The sequence below is a fragment of the Arvicola amphibius genome, chromosome 2 (genome assembly GCF_903992535.2).
Source record: "Arvicola amphibius chromosome 2, mArvAmp1.2, whole genome shotgun sequence".
In the NCBI taxonomy this organism is placed as follows: Eukaryota; Metazoa; Chordata; class Mammalia; order Rodentia; family Cricetidae; genus Arvicola; species Arvicola amphibius.
Genome location: NC_052048.2, coordinates 57,566,447 through 57,584,623, shown reverse-complemented (window position 1 = coordinate 57,584,623; position 18,177 = coordinate 57,566,447). Strand labels below are relative to the sequence as shown.

The 18,177-nt window shown below is 52.0% G+C and overlaps 1 protein-coding gene across 1 annotated transcript in view; it reads left to right on the top strand.

Moving 5' to 3' along the window:
• The window catches only part of Aldh1l1 (aldehyde dehydrogenase 1 family member L1), a 47,184-nt gene extending 32,925 nt beyond the window's left edge, over positions 1-14,259 (top strand). Inside the window, exons 17-23 of the mRNA XM_038317985.1 lie at positions 3,786-3,879; positions 5,229-5,328; positions 6,972-7,070; positions 9,211-9,376; positions 11,633-11,738; positions 13,248-13,447; positions 13,976-14,259. Coding sequence (XP_038173913.1) covers positions 3,786-3,879; positions 5,229-5,328; positions 6,972-7,070; positions 9,211-9,376; positions 11,633-11,738; positions 13,248-13,447; positions 13,976-14,031 — 821 coding nt within the window. The 3' untranslated portion in view covers positions 14,032-14,259. The remainder of the gene's footprint in view (positions 1-3,785; positions 3,880-5,228; positions 5,329-6,971; positions 7,071-9,210; positions 9,377-11,632; positions 11,739-13,247; positions 13,448-13,975) is intronic.
• The last annotated feature ends 3,918 nt before the right edge of the window (positions 14,260-18,177 follow it).

Below are 18,177 nucleotides of genomic sequence, written 5' to 3'. Positions count from 1 at the left end.
AAATTTGGGACTTAAGCAATGAATAGTTAATTGGCTGAACCTTGAGGTTAGGCGTATGTACAGAAGTCAGTTACCGTAAGGGGTTATGTCTACTAACGTTGCTTCATGCCTGACCCTGAATCAGCAATAAACACCTGGGAATTTGTCCTTGTGTATTCATCTCTAGGGACAACCAGTTTGGTTTGAATTAGTTCTGAAGTCTAAAATTAGCTGTCTTTGTGACTGAGAATGCTGTTACCTTTCTATATCAGTCTGAATAATGAAAAATATCCTAGTATTGTTTCTATACAGAAATTACACAGTTAAGCAGAAATCATCTTCCTGACCATCCACAGCTATATATGTGACCAGTAGATGGAATATATTCACAAGATAAACACACAAGCAGTGGAAAAATACCCATAGCTGTTATTGAGGAAGGAATGTTTTCATATATGAGAAAAATTACAGACAGAAGCAACCAGTCATTTACAGACAGTGACCCCACAGTCTTTTCCAAGTACAGCTCCCCATCATAGAGTTATTTCTGGTAGATTGACCTGTTGAATACTAGTTGTCACCTGCTGTATACTCCAACACCTGTGGCACTTTTGTGCTGTTACCTTTTGTATACATACATATGGACCGTTAGTGCAGCTACGTGGCAACTAGCAGAGCTACCGATATTGCTGTCTGTCATTTCATGTCTGATAACATGAAGAGGGAAAACAGCTGCTGCAGGTCTTGTCTGCTCCCTCTTCTCTCACATGGATCTGAGTCTGTCTGCCATGCCTTTTCTCATTTGCTTCCCCCGCTTCTGTTACTGGTGTCTAAACTGGCACAATTCTGTCTGCTTTAGGCACAACAATGAAACTTTCTGTGGTTGCTTTTAAATTACTTAAAAGATGAAAGGGAAATGGAATGTGCATCATACTGTTTCAGTAACTGTATTCTTGGTTCCTGCCTCCACCCCCTCACCCCACTCCATCATACCCCCACACCCCCATACTAACCCCATCACACCACCCCATCACACCACCCAATCACACCCCACTCCATCACACCCCACCCCCACCCCATCACACCCCACCCCCACCCTATCCCATCCCCATCACACCCCACCCCATCATACCCCCACACCCCATCACACCCCCACCCCCTCATCACACTCTACCCCTACACACCCCACTCCATCACACCCCACTCCCACCCTATCACACCCCACCCCCACCCCACCCTTACCCCATCACACCCTCACACTCCCACACCACCCTCACCCCTCCACCCCCCTTCACACCCCACCCCCACCCCATCACACCCCACCCCCACCCTACCCCATCCCCATCACACCCCACCCCATCATACCCCCACACCCCATCACACTCCACCCCCATCACACCCTACCCCATCACACCCCACCCCTTCACACCCCACCCCATCACACCCCACCCCATCACACCCCACCCAATCACACCCTACCCCTTCACACCCCACCCCCGTGAATTCTAACCACTGTCAGATACTGATTCTACCCTTGCTTTCCTCTCTGAGAGCTTCCCTCAGCATTCCTTCTGCTTACCACAGACCTCTCAGTTGTCTGTGTAGTGATGCTTTCTTCCTCTATCTTTTAAAGACCTAGATGGCTTTGCTAGGTGTGAAACTGCTGGCTACAAATTGTACAAATTGGCCTTTTTGCAGTGTGTTCAGTATGGTCCCCCACAGACCTTCCTGTGTCCCCCACCTGCCTTCCTGTGTCCCCCACAGACCTTCCCCATGTCCCCCACAGACCTTCCCCAGGTCCCCCACCTGCCTTCCTGTGTCCCCCACCTGCCTTCCCATGCCACCCACCTGCCTTCCCATGCCACCCACCTGCCTTCCCCGTGTCCCCCACCTGCCTTCCCGTGTCCCCCACCTGCCTTCCCGTGTCCCCCACAGACCTTCCCCATGTCCCCCACCTGCCTTCCCCGTGTCTCCCACCTGCCTTCCCCGTGTCCCCCACCTGCCTTCCCCGTGTCCCCTACCTGCCTTCCCCGTGTCCCCCACCTGCCTTCCCCGTGTCTCCCACCTGCCTTCCCCGTGTCCCCCACCTGCCTTCCCCGTGTCTCCCACCTGCCTTCCCCGTGTCCCCCACCTGCCTTCCCCGTGTCCCCCACCTGCCTTCCCCGTGTCCCCCACCTGCCTTCCCGTGTCACCCGTGTACCTTCTCTCTCACCCATGTGCCTCTGGCCCCTGGTTTCTGATGCTACTGAAATCTGTGGGGCAGCACAAACTGTAGACTCAGTGCCTGCTAGGCTGAGCCAGGAAGTTTACTTTGAGTTTGAGATCACCCTGGGCTACACGGCAAGACCTTGCCAAAAACAATGTTATTATTTCTTATGTTTGCTTGCTTTCTGTATATCTGGAGAGGAATCTCTGCATATCTTTTGCCTGGTTTTTAGTGGATCATTTGTTTTCTTATTGTAGTATTTGTTAATACTTTACATATTTTGGACATGAGTCCTTTGGTCACATACAACTTTGCAAACATTTTCTCCCCTCAATAGTGATTTAACAGGACTGTCAAAATGGAATTAACATTGAGATCAGCAACTCCCAGGTTCTCCTCTTGAATAGAATATGCTTTCTGAATGAAGTGGCCAATTTACCATAGTAGAGCCCTGGGATTGGAGGCAGGGAGCAGGGGATTGAAAGCATCTTATCAAAGGCATTGAATGTGAGAGGCCCTAAGCCATCCAAGCAGGAGGCTGAGTTGGCTGGGGATGATAGATGGTCTAGACTCCGGGGAGTTTGGCAGGAGATGCAGATTTAGGAGGTAATGTATCTAAGGGTGGCCTTTGGAGTTCTGACCGTGATCAGCTGAGGAAGCCCTGTAAACCAAGAAGTGTGAGCCTCAAGCCAAGCTAGCCCTGGTGTTTCAGTGTTGCAAGAATGGCCAAGATGGGGAGGCTCAGGAACGAGAACATGAGAGCAGAAACCATTGTCAAGAAAGAACCTGGGGGCTTGAGGGAAGGCTTTCTATTGATCCAGAGAAAAGGCAGCTAGAGGGCCTCCCTCCCTATGATCTCACGGAATCAAGGACTGGAGGGATATCAAGGACTTGGCCATTGGTCAGGCTGAGGGGTGGGAAGGAGGGAGGTATAGCATGGGGCAGGCTGGAACTCAGCCGTGTAAGCAGAGGTGGCAAGACTCTAGACCAGCAGCATCCTAAAGCTGGGGCTTTTGAGTCCATGATGCTCCTCCATGGACCACACCTGGTGTTGACTCTGACAATTGAAAGCCACCAAGTTTAGGTGACCTCCAGGCTCCCCTCATTCCCACACTTCATGCACAGCTTGGTTTCTGGTACTGCCATAATGAAGTGCCGAACCTGGGGCTTCCTCATCAGACAGCTGTGGCTACAGCCCTGGGCACTGCAAGTCTAAGACCAAGAGTTGGCATGGCAGCATCCTCTGCTGCCTCTCCCCCTGCCAGAAGATGCTATTGTATCTGTTCCCCCAAATGGTCAGCCCTCTGTGTAGATCTATATCCTGATTACCTTCCCATATAAGGACAACAGTCACATAGGGTAGGGTCCATTCTATGACTTAGAGACCCCGCCTCCAGGGGCTCTCACATTCAGAGGCTCGGGGGCTAGTACTTTAGCATTATCATTTGGAGGGACAGGTATCAGTGCATAACAAGGCAAAGCCCCATGAGCCCCATCATGGGGCACCATGTAGACAGCACGATATAGCACCCTCTGGTGGATGTGCGGGGAACAGGTGACCCCAGAGCCTACCTTGACTTCCTCATCTATCCTACCACAGGCTCATTGGTTGGCCAGAGACTCTCAGATCACCCTGATGTGAGGAAAATAGGGTTCACAGGTTCCACGGAGGTGGGAAAACACATCATGAAAAGGTAGGTGGGGTACAGGGAGGAGAGGTCTTCCAGGCCGTGGTGTCTGGGTATAGATGATGCATCCATAATCTGGGTCCTGCTTCTTGGGTTTTGGCGAGCATAGCTACCTCCAGCAGTCATGTTAAAACAGATGCTGAGTTTTCCACAAGCCCTTGAGAGGCCTGTGGGCTGCTCAGTTGCTCAGTGGAGGTCACACAACCCAGGGGGTCTTGGTCCCATGTCACCTCCTACCCCAGCAGTGCTAGAAGTTCGAGGTCCTGACTTGAGGACATGAGCATGAACTAGACACCGATTTGAAAAACTCAACACACTAAAATGTACTCATTCATAACTTTTATATTGATTGCAAGCTGACCTGGTGATGTTTCTGGTAAGTTAGATTAAACGGAATCCATTACAATTGGCTTTCTGTATCTGGGTTCCATGTGGTGGATTCAAACAGCTGCAGGTTGGAAATATTTGAAAAAAATCAATTTGCCTATGCGGAATGTGTACAATCTTTGTTAGAGTTTCCTAGCTGATGCGAGTATTCACAGCCTGCTTACGAGGTGTTAGACCTTGACGTCATGTAGAGAGCTGTGGGAGCAGGTGAATGAGTGTAACCTCTGTGTGTATACATGACTGTCCGTTCAGAGTCTCAGCATGAGGGCGCTAGTGTCCATGAGGCTCCCCTGAGTCCTCTGTGGGCAGTGCTGGAGCAAAGGAGCCCATATCCTTGGGTGGTCCAGAACAAGACGACCTCTTCTCCCAGGTCATGCTTGGTGACTACTTGAGGGTGGTGGCATCTCTCAAGTACCAGTCTTGCCCGTGGACACATTGTCTGTGGTTCCCTGCATCTCTCTGCTTGGTCATTAAAACCCTGAGCTATCCCTCTTTGGGCACAGCTACCCCAGCGGAGGATGATTCTCTGTAGGGTCTACTCAGTCTGCATTTTCTCGAGCACCGGTTGTGTGCCAGGCTCTGGGATGTCATAGGAACCAGACCAATGCATGTTCTTCGGGAGGCCTGCCTTCTCCCGGGTGGAGTCATTCATAAATATGCAGTGGGACACAGCGGCTAGCATACACAGGAAGGTGGGGAGGTTTCCATGGGAGGATCAGAAAATAACCCTAAGAAGGGGACAGAGTGGAGCTGACGGGGACACTAGTGAGTGTGAAGGACCAGGGCTGGCCTGGGTGTGAGGTGAATAGGAATGTCCCTCCCCCCCCCCCCCCGTAGGAGGTGGGAGTGGGTGGGTGGGTCTGGTTTGCACTCTGGAGTCCAGCACACTTGGGATTTGTCTTGTCCACCACCTACAAGCCACGTGCTCCAGGCCACGTGACACCAGCCCCGCCCTCTGTTCCCTACAGCTGTGCCCTGAGTAATGTGAAGAAAGTCTCCCTGGAGCTGGGCGGGAAGTCGCCCCTAATCATCTTTGCTGACTGTGACCTCAACAAGGCCGTGCAGATGGTGAGGCTGGGCATGGCATAGGGCAGGGATGGGAATAGGTGGGATGAAGTGTGGGAGGCCCTGGGCCAGAGGCAGAGGGATAGCAGTGGGGGATCTCTCTGCTACCATGGTTAACCTAACCTGGTATAGCCATCCATGATGTCATCACAAGTATAGGTAGCATAGCAAGAGACACCCATGGGCAAGGATGATGCATGCCCTCCACAGTGTGTTCCCAGCATGTCCTGTCATAACATTGAACCAGCTGGACGGATTGGAAACATGAAAAGTCTGCCTGTCTTGGCATTGTGTCCCTGGATCTCTGGGGCATGACCCCGCTAACAGCCATGACCAATGACCCTGTGCACCCATGCCCAGCTTTCCACCTACGCTCTGGGCAGCTACAGGCCAGGCCTGGGCATACCTGTGTGCACAGGGCCAGAAAAGTACCCATCTGTGGAGACCTCTTAGACTGGCCCGAATGAGGACTCAGAACAGTGACAGCATGTGGCAAATGCTACGAACGTGGAAGTGGTTCTTGCCATTGGTGTCACTTGATGCCTTGGTCTGCGCTCCACTCCCATGCAAGCAAATGAGTCAGACCCGTTCAAGCAGGTCTCCAACTACCTTAGCGGCATGACCAAGCCTCATTCTGCCTTAGAGCAGGGCATGACACCCAACAGAGTCCTGAGAGGGAGTCCAGTCTTGCTCAGTGGGAAGCTGAGGAAGGCCAGGACCTTCCTTATTCATCTCCCCTGTGAGCCGGACACTCTGGGATCTTGGCTCAGTTCAAAGTGTGGCTGTGCTTCTGAGCCCTGCACATAACTGGGGGCCTGTGCCAACTGTTGGGCTGAATCATGCAGACTAGGAGAGCTAGACTGGACTCTGCACCCCGCCCCTGGCTTCCTGCTGTCGGCTTCTTGGCTCCTAGTGTTTCCGAGCAGCTTTCCTGCACTCCTGCATGTTTTCCCTAGAACTATGTTGACGTATTGAGTCGGTACGATAAATAACCAGACCAGCTCAAGAACAACAGATATAATTTAATAATTGAAAATGGGGGGAACTCACGCTACAAGAGTGGAAGGTCCGAAATCCAAAATGGTTTGGCGAGCACCACGTAGAGAGAGCATGTGCGCCTATCTCCCCGGTTTTCCTACCTGGGCTACAGGTGGCCACTCCCTAACCCGGTGTGTTTGGTTGAGCTTCCCCATCAGAACTAGGGTTGTGCCTCTCAGTCCTGCTTTCCAACCCTGTTAACGTGCAGTCTGGTACCTCTCCAGTCGGGTCCCAAGGAGACCTGGTACCTTTTGGGCCACCCAGTGAGTCTACCTATGGGCTGGGGGTCCAGGAAAGCTCAGACTTACCCGATATATTATTCCCCATTGTTTGTCATGTGAACAGTATCCTTATGGTGGGAATGAGGTCTCTATATGACTCCCTCTTACCATGTGGCCTGTGTCCTCACTCCCACCGCCACCTCTTGCCTCTACAGGCTGAAGATTGCACAGGACCTATGTGCCCAGTGCAGGTCAAGCCTGACCCATGGGAGGAGGGCAGGATGCAGGCATACCCGCTCTTCCCTGAGAAGAGTTAACAGTCCTGGTGGGCAGTGGGGCAGAAGCACTTGGAGATCTGTGACCTGGCATTTCTCCGCTTCTCTGAAGGGCATGAGCTCCGTTTTCTTCAACAAAGGGGAGAACTGCATTGCGGCAGGCCGGCTCTTTGTGGAGGACTCCATCCATGATCAGTTCGTGCAGAAAGTGGTAAGTTCCAGGCTAGAGTCTGAGCTGGAGGGGCCGGCTGCGAGAGAGGCAGTGGTGCCGAGTAAGGAGGGCCTGGGCTCCTCTCGTTGGGTACCACCCACTAGAGGATCCTTGGAGAGCTCTCTTGAGTCTTCAGCTCAAATTGACATAACCAAAGGGCCTGTGTGCAGAGGGTACCTAGCCCCTAATGTTAGGCAGTCGTTGCTGCAAGCTGGCCATTTGGTGAGGGGGGCAGCTTCTGCCACCTTCTGGGGACCTGGCAGGTGCCAAGCAGCAGCTCCCACTGGAGTTACTGGGTAACATAAAATCCCAAAGGGCAGACTGAGGCTAGCCCCAGGAACGAATGGGTCTTCTTGGCCCTGTAGGACTGTATGATTTGCTTGTTGTTATTTGTTTGTGGTGCTGGAACCCAGGGCCTTGGCTAGTGAGATGATTGCTCTGCCATTGAGCCCCAGCCCCAGCCCCAGCAAGGAATGTCTTTAAATCTTGACTTTTGGGGTTCTCTGTGAACTGGCATCATTGTGACCAGCCTCATCCTGTGAGGTTGACAGGAACAGACGGACACTTCTCTAACATAAAACCAGAGAGGGACAACTTCCAACTGTTAGACTAAAGTTATGGGGGGGGGGCACCGGTTGGTCCAGCCAGAGACCCGACCCATCCTCAGTCTAGACAATGGTGTCAAGACCACAGCACCTGAGGCTGGAGGTGTCGCTGTGGCAACTGTAGCCCATCCTGGATCACGGCGATCAGGCAGGAACCCAACCGAAAAGTGCAGGGATGCTGAGGCGTGGCGGTGGCGAGTCTGCCTGTCACTTTACATACGTTGTGGCTAGGACACCCTGAGAAAAGGGTGGGGTAACATGGCCATTTTGGAACATTTCCTGGGGAAAGGCCTGTGTTACAGATGACAGGAGAGAAATGATTCCTATAGAACCAAGGTTTGCTCTAGCTCATAGTTTTGGGGTACATGGTATTTGGCCCCATTTGCACCGGGCTTGTGGTGAGGCCAGTATCGTGGTAGAGTGCACTGCAGAGCAAACACTCACTTCATGGTTCTGGGAAGCAGAAGAGAGGAAGGGGCCAGGGTCCCCATATGGCCTTCAAGGGGATGACTCCAGTGACCTCATCCCTCCTGCTGTGTCCTATCTCCTAAAGGTCCCACCACATCCCCACAGGTCCCCCTCTGCCTGGCAGCCAAGCCTTCAACACATGAGCCTTGGGAGGACACCAGGACCAAACAGAATAGTCAGGAATAGGTCTGAGTATGAAGGTGACAAGGACAGGAAAGGAGCGAGCAGCTTTGCTGTATGACAAATGACACCTGACACCCAGTAGCCACCGAGCGTACCTGGCGACTAGGGTGAACCCTGAAGTGAATGAGGGTGGACACAACTTTGCCTGATCCTATGACTCCAGCTCAGGAGCCTGGGAGCCAGGCCACACGAGAGAGGGACTGGGGCCGGCCATCCCAGAGGCCAACACATCTGTCATTGGCCATTGATTGAGCAGTGATTGATTGGCCATTGATTCTGTGCAACTGTGTTTTCTTTCTTCATCCTACATCCTGATTTATTGTTTTAAAAGGGATTATTTTATGTAGATGTGTGTTTATCCTGCACGTGTGTATGTACACTTCATGCTTGGTGTCTGCAGAGGTCAGAAGATGCCATCGGCTCCTCTGGAACTGGAGTTACACATCTTTGTGAGCCCCAACTCATTTTCTGTCCTTCTGACATCTAAACTCCAGAGTCATTAGGTCACCTCCTGTCACTCTCCAGTGGTACCCTAGTAGCATCTTTATGTTCCAAAGCCTAGGCTTACTTTGAAGGTGGCAGAAGCAGAGGGAAGGCTTCCCAGAGGGGGCCACTCCCAAAGGATTTGTTGAGGCAGAGGAAAATGAAAGCAGCGGTAGGTAGACTTGGGCCTTGGACCTTTCTCTCTGTTCAATGTCCCTCTGTCTGTCACTGAGACTCCTGTAGTAGATAGGTTTGGAGTCAGAGTGAGAAAGCCCCCTTAGCTGGGAAATGGCTTCCACACTTCCTTCAAGGACCTGTGGTCAGTATAAACCGCAGAGGTGGGAGCTGTCCCAGGACTGACTGTGGCACTGAGCACGACCTAACCCGAGGACTTTCTGCAGGTGGAGGAAGTGGGGAAGATGAAAATTGGCAACCCCCTGGACAGAGACACCAACCATGGCCCGCAGAACCACGAGGCCCACCTGAAGAAGCTGGTGGAGTATTGCCAGCGTGGTGTGAAGGAAGGGGCCACGCTGGTCTGTGGTGGGAACCAAGTCCCGAGGCCAGGTCAGTGAAGTTCTCCATCTCACTTGGGTAAACTGAGGCAGCAAATACTAGACCTCTGGCTTTCAACCCAGCCCTAACTGGACATAGCTGAAGGCCAAGTACCTGTGTGGTCAGGATCCAGGCCTCCAGTTCAAATTGGGATCTTGGATGTAATGGCCCTTGACTGTTCGGTCACCCTTTAGACCCAGCTCTGGAACTGGGAAGGTGAGGGAGGAGTCCAGAACATTCCTCAGTGCTGGCGTAATCTGCCGTGCAGGGTGTTGCTATTGCATCACTCCGCCATGGCGTCAGTCTCCTCTGACTTGAGTTCAAGGTTCTTGCTCTTTGGTTTCTCTTCTGAGCAGTTGTTTTTTGCGTTGTGTAACTTCTGGGAAGACAAATAAACTAATGTCCACTCACCCCAGATAGGGCACCAGTGACCACCAAAAGAGACGGTCCTATCCACGTTTGGCTTAATGAGCCAGTGATTTTATTGGGGTCACTCACAGGAGCATGAATGGCTCAAAGGCACAGAGCCTGGGTGATGACTCCCAAAAGCTGCATCCTGGAACAACTTGGAGGCAGCTTCACTGTCATCTCATCTCCCTTTTCACTGCTTAGTGAGCGGTTGGCAGGGGCCTTATGTATCTTAGGTCATTTGCTTGAGTGTTGTGAGCTTCCTTTCTCCCTCCAGGGAATGCTTTAGTTGCTAGGCAACAGGTGGCAATGCCACAGTGTCCCACCACTGGTGGCCAGCTGCCCTTAGCTAGGAGTGAGCCTTTGTCTGGAGTGGCCCATCTTTGAGATGGTGCAGATCTTCATAGACACACGGCTCAGGTCACCCATCTAGAGCTCTTGACACAGCCAGAATTAGATACTTCTACCTGAATGGCACCAGGCACTTGGCTTCAATAATCATCTCATTGAATGTCTTAGTTACTTTTCTATGGCTGTTAACACACCATGACCAAGGCAACTTACTGAAGGGTTTATTGGGAGCTTACAGATTCAGAGGGCGAGTCCATGACCATCATGATGGGGAGCATGGAGCAGGCAGGCAGTTACGGCACTGGAGCAGCACCTGAGAGCTCACATCTTAGATAACATCTATGAGGCAGGGAGAGCTGACAGAGAATGGTGTGGGCTTTTGAAACCCTACAGCCTGCCCCCAGGTACACACCTCCTTAACAAGGCCATACCTCCTAGTCCTTCCCAAGCAGTTCCACCAGCTGGGGACCAAGCATTAAAATACATGAGCCTGTAGGGCCCATTCTTAAGTGAAACAAGCAGTGTCTGACCCCGACACACTTGCTTCTCTGGAATCTACTCAGTTCTAGGCACCTAAACCAGGAGAGAAGCCACATGGATGGAGCCTTGTGCTGCCTGCCCACAGCACTGCAGCTCCATACCCTGCCTACCTTTGCTGTCTGCCTTTTACACCCCATAAGGAGCCCCACAGAGGAGGCTCTCATTAACTGATGGAATTGAAGAGGGGAAGAAAGGGCACACCCCTCTTTCTGACCCTTTGATTTTAATTCCCTTCTGGTTCTGTTAAGTTTGGCACCTCCTTTATACCTTGATTCTCCTGCATCCCTGCCACCTTCTGCAGCTTATCTTGCCAAGTGTCCCTGTGAGTCATTGACTTTTTGTTATTCACCCCCTGAGAGTTCTTGGGTTCCAATGCTCAGCAGTGCCTTCCTGCTCCAGGGGCAAGTTCCCTGACTGCCTCCTTGGCCTCATTTGCCCTTAACCCCCACCCACCCACTCTCTCTAGATGCTTCTCATCTTCTGCTATCTGCATTTGCTGCTCCTCAGCTTGGCAAACAGCTCCCCAGTGTCCCAATCAGAGAACAACTCATCAATTAGCTCATGTGAAGCAAACTTTCCTGAATCACCAATGTGGGAGTTCCCTGAGGCTGGGGACAGTATGGCAAGCCCTAGCGGGGGAGGGGGAGAGGGAGGGGCTGCAAAGTTTGGGGAAAGCACTGTTCACAGAGCAAAGAGAGAGATCCAGTGGGGCTAGTACATCCCCCAGGAACATGAGGGCGGCACTTCTTTTCTCTGAACAGTAAGGTAGAGAATTTTCTAGAACCCATTCAAGGATAGGACAGATCAGGGCTGACTCTTCTTGGCCAATTCTATCTGAAAGGCAGCAGATGAGGCACCTGGGTCTATAGTGAAAAGTGTGTTGTGTGAGCCAGGCCCTGGCCTGAATAGGGAGGGGACAGTCAGGGACCTGCACCTCCTACCTGCCTCAGGCCACTGTCTCCCCTGCAGGCTTCTTCTTTCAGCCAACCGTCTTCACCAACGTGGAGGACCACATGTACATTGCTAAAGAGGAGTCCTTTGGGCCCATCATGATCATCTCTCGGTTTGCTGACGGGTATGTGATTCACCACACCTCTCAGTGTAGATGGAAGTTTCTGTCCCTCCTGGTCCTACAGCCATTCAGTCCCAAAGAAATACATAGGGGCTTATATTAATTATAAACTGCTTGGGCTATTAGCTCAGGCTTATTATTAACTACCTCTTATAACTTAAATTAACCCATAATTCTTGCCTATGTTTAGCCATGTAGCTTGATATCTTTTCTCAGTGAGACATTCTCATCTTGCTTCTTCTGCGTCTGGGTGACAACTATGTCTCTCCTTTCCTCTTCCCAAAATTCTCTTAGTCTGGATGCCCCACCCATAGTTCCTACCTGGCTACTGGCCAAACAGTATTTTATTAAACCAGTATGAGTTTAATAAATCTTTACAGTGTACAAAAGCATTATCCTACAGCATCTCAGAGCTTTTTCTCTGTGGCTGGAGTCTTGACATCAGCTGTCAGAGATGGTCCATGAGAAGGAAACCGAGTTAGTGAAGAACCTGTACACAGTGTCTGGGCTGCCTGCATAGGCCTCTTGAAGAACACGGGGCTCCCTTTGCCCTCCCTCTCCTGGGCCAGGATGGCCTCCAGGCCTAGATGAATAAAAGGCAACTTCCTTGCATGTCCCTGCTTCCCTGTGTCTGCCCTCCACTTCCGGTATTACTAACAGCCTACAGGGTCTTGTTCTTATAGTGTCCTGCTGAGAACTAAACTGGTCCTGTCCAAATAGCCTGGGACAACTGTGGCATTGGGTCTTAATCATGAAAGAGCCCATGCTTCAGGTTGGTTGGATGGAGTGAGCCTGTCCAGCTCTGTGCTACATCTGGACTTACCTGATACAAAGGAAGTAGCTATGCTCACCTGGGCTTGGGCTATCTCTCCATGGCAGCCTCAGGTCCCTGGCCTGGAGCCCAGGTCCCGTGGAAGCCAGCTGGAGGCAGCAGAGCTCCTCAGGAGTTAGCCTCAGAACACACCCGAGCCCAGGAGCCATCCAGGCCACAGGGTAAAGAGAAGGATGGGTCCACTCACAGTGGAGGGACTACAGCTCTGTGGACACATTTGACCGGCCACACCTTTTCCTGACTCATTTTTCAGGCAAAATGACGCTTTCGTCTTCATGTTTTCCAACCAATTGTCACGATGTAACTACCATCACCAGTTTACGCTGACTGCAGTAGACAGATTTCACAGTATCTGCCAGGCAGACACGACCTTGGGTCTGATGTCTGCTGATTCTCAGTCTACCTCTGCCCCAAAGCTGCCTCTCTGGGCTCCCATCGTGCACGAGGCCCCCTGCCCAGATCTGCTCTGCATAATAATTAACTACGCCCTGGACCCTCCTCATCTTTCTCTCTGCTACCCCCTTCTGCAATCTCAGCACAGGTTTTTCCTTTTGGGATCTCCTGGCCATGGAGCATGGGCTTCGATACTTTGGGGAAGCAGATTCTGATTTTCCCTAGTCCCCAGTCCAAAAGTGGGTGCTTAGAGCATCCCTCAGGGAGTTCTTGCACTTCCCCCGCAGGGATGTGGATGCTGTGCTGTCCCGGGCCAATGCCACAGAGTTTGGCCTGGCCTCTGGTGTCTTCACCCGGGATATCAACAAGGCCCTGTATGTCAGTGACAGACTCCAGGCAGGCACTGTGTTCGTCAACACCTACAACAAGACAGATGTGGCCGCACCCTTCGGAGGATTCAAACAGTCTGGATTTGGCAAAGATCTGGGTAACTAAACCCTGTCAGTGGCTCAGTTTTCCTGTATTCACTCAGCAGACACCCTCCAAAGGCCACCAAGTGCCAGGTTCTGTCCCCAGTGCTGGGGTGTCTCATTGGACAAGATAGCTGGTAGCTGCTCAGTTCTTGCTGGGAGGGAGACCTTTTGGGGCCCGATGTCACTGCTGAGACAGCAGGCAGGAAATAGAAAGAATATATACAGGAGATTCCAGTCACAGGGTGGGCAGGAAGACAACTTCTTGGCTGCTGGTAGCCAGCAGGGCACCCATCCTACAATGTGGTAGGGAGGCGGGAAAGGTTCTAGAATGGCTGCCCCAGATTGGGTCTGCATTCCCCTGCCTGCACTGGATTCCAAACCCATAGCTTTACTACAGGACGACCTAGGCTGGGTATGTGGCTTCCCTGGGGCCTTGGTTTTTCATCTTTGGAGAGAGCGAGGCTGCTCACAGGTGTGCTCATCTCAGGGATCCCCTGGAAGGAACAGCGGTAGGTTTCCCAGCGGTGTGTGTTTTCTCGCAGGAGAGGCAGCCCTGAATGAGTACCTGCGGGTCAAGACTGTGACTTTTGAGTACTGAGGCCAGGTCTCCGTGGTGCTTCTGTATCCTGCTGGCCTCCCCTCAGGGACCCTGGACCCCGTCTGGTGGCTAAGAACCCTTCTGTCACAGCACCGCTCCCTTATGTCTCTGGAGCTATCACCCTGCACCGCTGGGTGACAGGACACCCTTGGAGCAATCCGACGTGGCTCCAAGTGGAGTGGCAGTCATGGCCAGGATGAATAAAGATGAGAGCAGGGGTAGCTTGCACTTTGTGTCACCGCTCTGTCTATGGGTGCTCTGGATGGTCCCAGAAGGAGCAGTCACCCTGAGTCCGGGGCATATAGCATCACTTGGCCTGCAGAGACTGAACCTTAGTGGGTACACAGAAGGAAATGCGTGTGTCAGCACCCACCTCCAAAGGCAAGAGCTGAGATGGGTGTGAGAGGCTGTGGAGAAGGGTAATGCCCCAGAAACAGGAAATGGGACTCGGTGGGGGCGGGGTAAGCCCTGGGCCATGAAGCAGCCCAGTCTCCTCTGCAAGAGCCCCAGTCCTCACCAGCCACTCAGTGAACTGGAGCATTCGTGATGGCAGCCAGGGGCCTGCGGCGGGAGCTTCGCCCTGCCTGGCATCTAAGACCTGGGCAGCACCCTGTTCTGGATTTCTCATCATCTTACACCGCCCCACCTCAGCCAGGAGCACAAGCCCTGCAAATCTTCTGCCACCTGTGTGCCCACCCGAGGCCCTCTTCCCTACACCCTCATCCTGGAGGTCCCACACACCACAGACTTGCCGTTGCCTTGGTTTCTCCAATATGTTCATTCTTCTTGGCATGCCAACGACTATCACCTCTCTCTGGCTCTGTCTTTCTGGGTCCAAACATTTTTAAAGGTTTCTCCGATCTTCCTCAGATCCTCTGACCAGGCAGGGAGTGACCTAGTGACCTGTGCTGGTTTGGGAAAGATTTCAACCAGGCCTATGTGGTGTTCTGGCCTTGCTCCACACCCCTACCCATCTCTTAAGCACAGTGCAAGTCTCATAATGACCCTTGATCAATGGGAAACCGCATACCTGATATAGGTCCCAGAAGATGGCTGTGGGTTTAGGAATTCCTGTCACCTAGCATGCCGTAAGTGATGTGGTGGAAGCACATCACTCCTGGATTTCGGGTGGAGCTGTGGAAACCCCGCTGCATCGCTGCAGGAGTGAAATGACGGTGGCTCACGGCGGCACTGTCCCTGGCCGTGTGTTCTCTAGGACAATCAATGTCTGTGTACTCATTTTTTAAAAAGATTATTATGGTCTGTGCATTTGTGTGTATGTGCACATGCATGCAGATGCCAGACGAGAACAGAAGAGGGCATCAGATCCCTTGAAGCCGGAGATGCAGGCAGTTGTGGGCTGACAGACGTGGGTAGAGGGAATCAGGTAAAGCAGCAAGCTCTCATTCCTAAGCTGTATCGCCAGCTCATGCCCGCTGTCATGCACAGGGACAGCATTGACTGACAGCACAGTTCTCAGCTTATCCCAGACTCAAAGTGACATAGGACGGTAGGTTTTATGACACCACGTGTGAGCACTGGTAGAGGCAATGGTAACTACATTAGACTGGCGAGTGCTGGATGCCATGCAGGCTTCTAAATCCTCCCCACACATCTGTATGGTGCAAGCTGGTGTGGTCCAGGGAAGAAGGAATGACTAGACCACTGAGGCAGAGACGCTAGCTTGCTCAGGTCCTGCGGCTGCTATGATGCTCCTTTTCCCTTCCCAGATCATGAGACCCTTGAAGCCCATGCTATGCAGTGACTCACTGTCGGAAACCCAGGTCCTGAGTCTTCTGGAATTGGTCCCAGGGCCTTGACTCCCAGATCACAGCTACGGGACACCAGTTCCTAATGGGAAATCCATACCCCATGTGTGGATACTCTACCCCATGTAACGGGTGAGATGGGCTCACTATGCTGATGCTGTAGCCTCTCAGAGGTCTTCTTACAGGTCTATGAAACATGATGTGTGGCTCCCTCCGTGAGGCTTGTTCCTGTGTGTGTGTGTGTGTGTGTGTGTGTGTGTGTGTGTGTGTGTGTGTTGGGGGAGTGCTTCTGGACTGTTTCCTTCCTGCCTCCCCAGCAGGGCCCCTCCCTGCTTTGGGTATGTCCATCCTTGCTTCCTGATGCCCACCAAAGGGAAAGGCGTGCTTCCACTGTTCATTTCTAAGTGGAATAAGAACTTACCGCTGTGGCCATTAAGGGTGTCGTTTAGCAACACTAAATACCACCCCGTCATTTCCAACCACCACCTCCCTCCTGTCCCTGAGCCCTGCTTTCCTTACATCTGGGTGGTCTGAGCGTCTCTGGCCAACCAACAAGCCTGTGTGTGGTAGGATAGGTGAGGAAGTCAAGGTAGGCTCTGGGGTGGGGGTAAAGCACAGCCACCTGTCCCTCATACATCCACCAGTGCTGTCCCATGATGGGGCTCATGGGGCCTTGCCTGCTATGGACAGAATTATGTCCCTCCAAATGATAATGCTAGCATACTGACCTCCGTACCTTGAACATGAGAGCCCCTGGAGGCGCACACAGGCTTTTCATGTTCAGGGAAGGCAAGCTGAGTCTGCGAACCCAGAGTTCACATTCAGCTTGGCTGGAAATAAAAACAGCCCAGTCTACAGCCTTTACCACATGCCCACAGCCATCTAAAAGTCTTCCTGGGGTAGGGATAGCTCATCCCTATTTGATGACCGATAGGGAAAGCAGTCATCTAGGTGAGAGAGGCTCTGGGTTTTATCCCCAACATAAATGTGCACGTGTGTGCTCACACATGTGTGTGTATTGTATGTGTTCCATATGACATTTAAAATATGTCACAGGGTTTAACATCCTGTAGTGGTTTGAAAGAAAATGCCTGGGCTGGAGAGATGGCTCAGTGGTTAAGAGCACTGGCTGCTCTTCCAGAGGTCCTGAGTTCAGTTCCCAGCACCCACATGGTGGCTCATGGATCTGATGCCCTCTTCCAGCATGCTGGTGTACATGCAGAGAGCACTCATACATAAAAAGTAAATAAAGTTTAAAAAAGAAAAGAAAAGAAAATGGCCCCCAAAGGGAGTGACACTAATGAGAGGTGTGGCCTTGTTGGAGTGGGTGTGGCCTTGTTGGAAATGTGTCATTTGTTTCTTTTAACCAACTCACTTGCTCAGGACAGACAGCCTTATTCACTGAAAGCCACGGTTTTAGGCTCAGGCTAGACTTTAAATCCCTGCTCTGCTCTGGGGTTGGGCTATGATGTCTCCTATGCCCAAACTACATCTAGTGAGACAGATCACTTCCTGTTTCTGCGTGTTAAGATGTAGAACTCTCAGATCCTTCTCCAGCACCATGTCTTCCTGCCCACTGCCGTGTTCCACCATGATGATAATGGACTTAACCTCTGAAACTGTAAGCCATCCAATTAAATGTTTTTTAATAATTGCCCTGGTCATGGTCTCTCTCCACAGCAATAGAAACCCTAACAAATGCCTCTTGTCTTTTTCATAATCTACTGCCCCCCCAAACATGAGATAATCAGGCTCTTTGCAAGGTCCTGAGGGGACATCCCGGTGTTCTATGAGGAGACCCTATGTACTGGCTCTCCCAGCTGCTCTGGTATACCCTCCCCCTTGCCAGCTCTTCCTTGTGTGCAGTCAGCTAAACCTATCTTTAGCGTCAGGTCAGCCTCCTCAAGGCCTGAGGGGGTGTTGAGCTGCCCGGGTGCTGTCCCTGAAGATTGAAGTGAGTCAGGTCTCCAGACAGCAGCAGCACCTATATGTGAGCTGTCCCTACCGTGGCCTACAGGCTCCTGGATTCCACTTTTGTCCTCCAGACAGACACAACAGCACCGCTGAAGCCACAGCAGAGTCCACACTGAGAAGTGCCGTAAGTCTTCCATTGTTTCCAAAGGTTAGGTTCGGGGCTAGTCCGGGACCTGTAGGGAGAATCTTGCTAATGAGTCCAAACCTAGCACTGCCAGACACTCACTGGCAGGCAAGCCTCGGTTTCCTGCCCGGAAATAGCAACTACAATGCCCCCTCTGCCCACTCCAGCCTTTCACGGCGATGTGGGCCACCCCTGTGTCAGTGGGCGCCATGGTCCAAGTGCTATGACCACTGCACCAGGAAAATTTTGTTCTTGCTTATGGTTTTGCAAATTACTAGT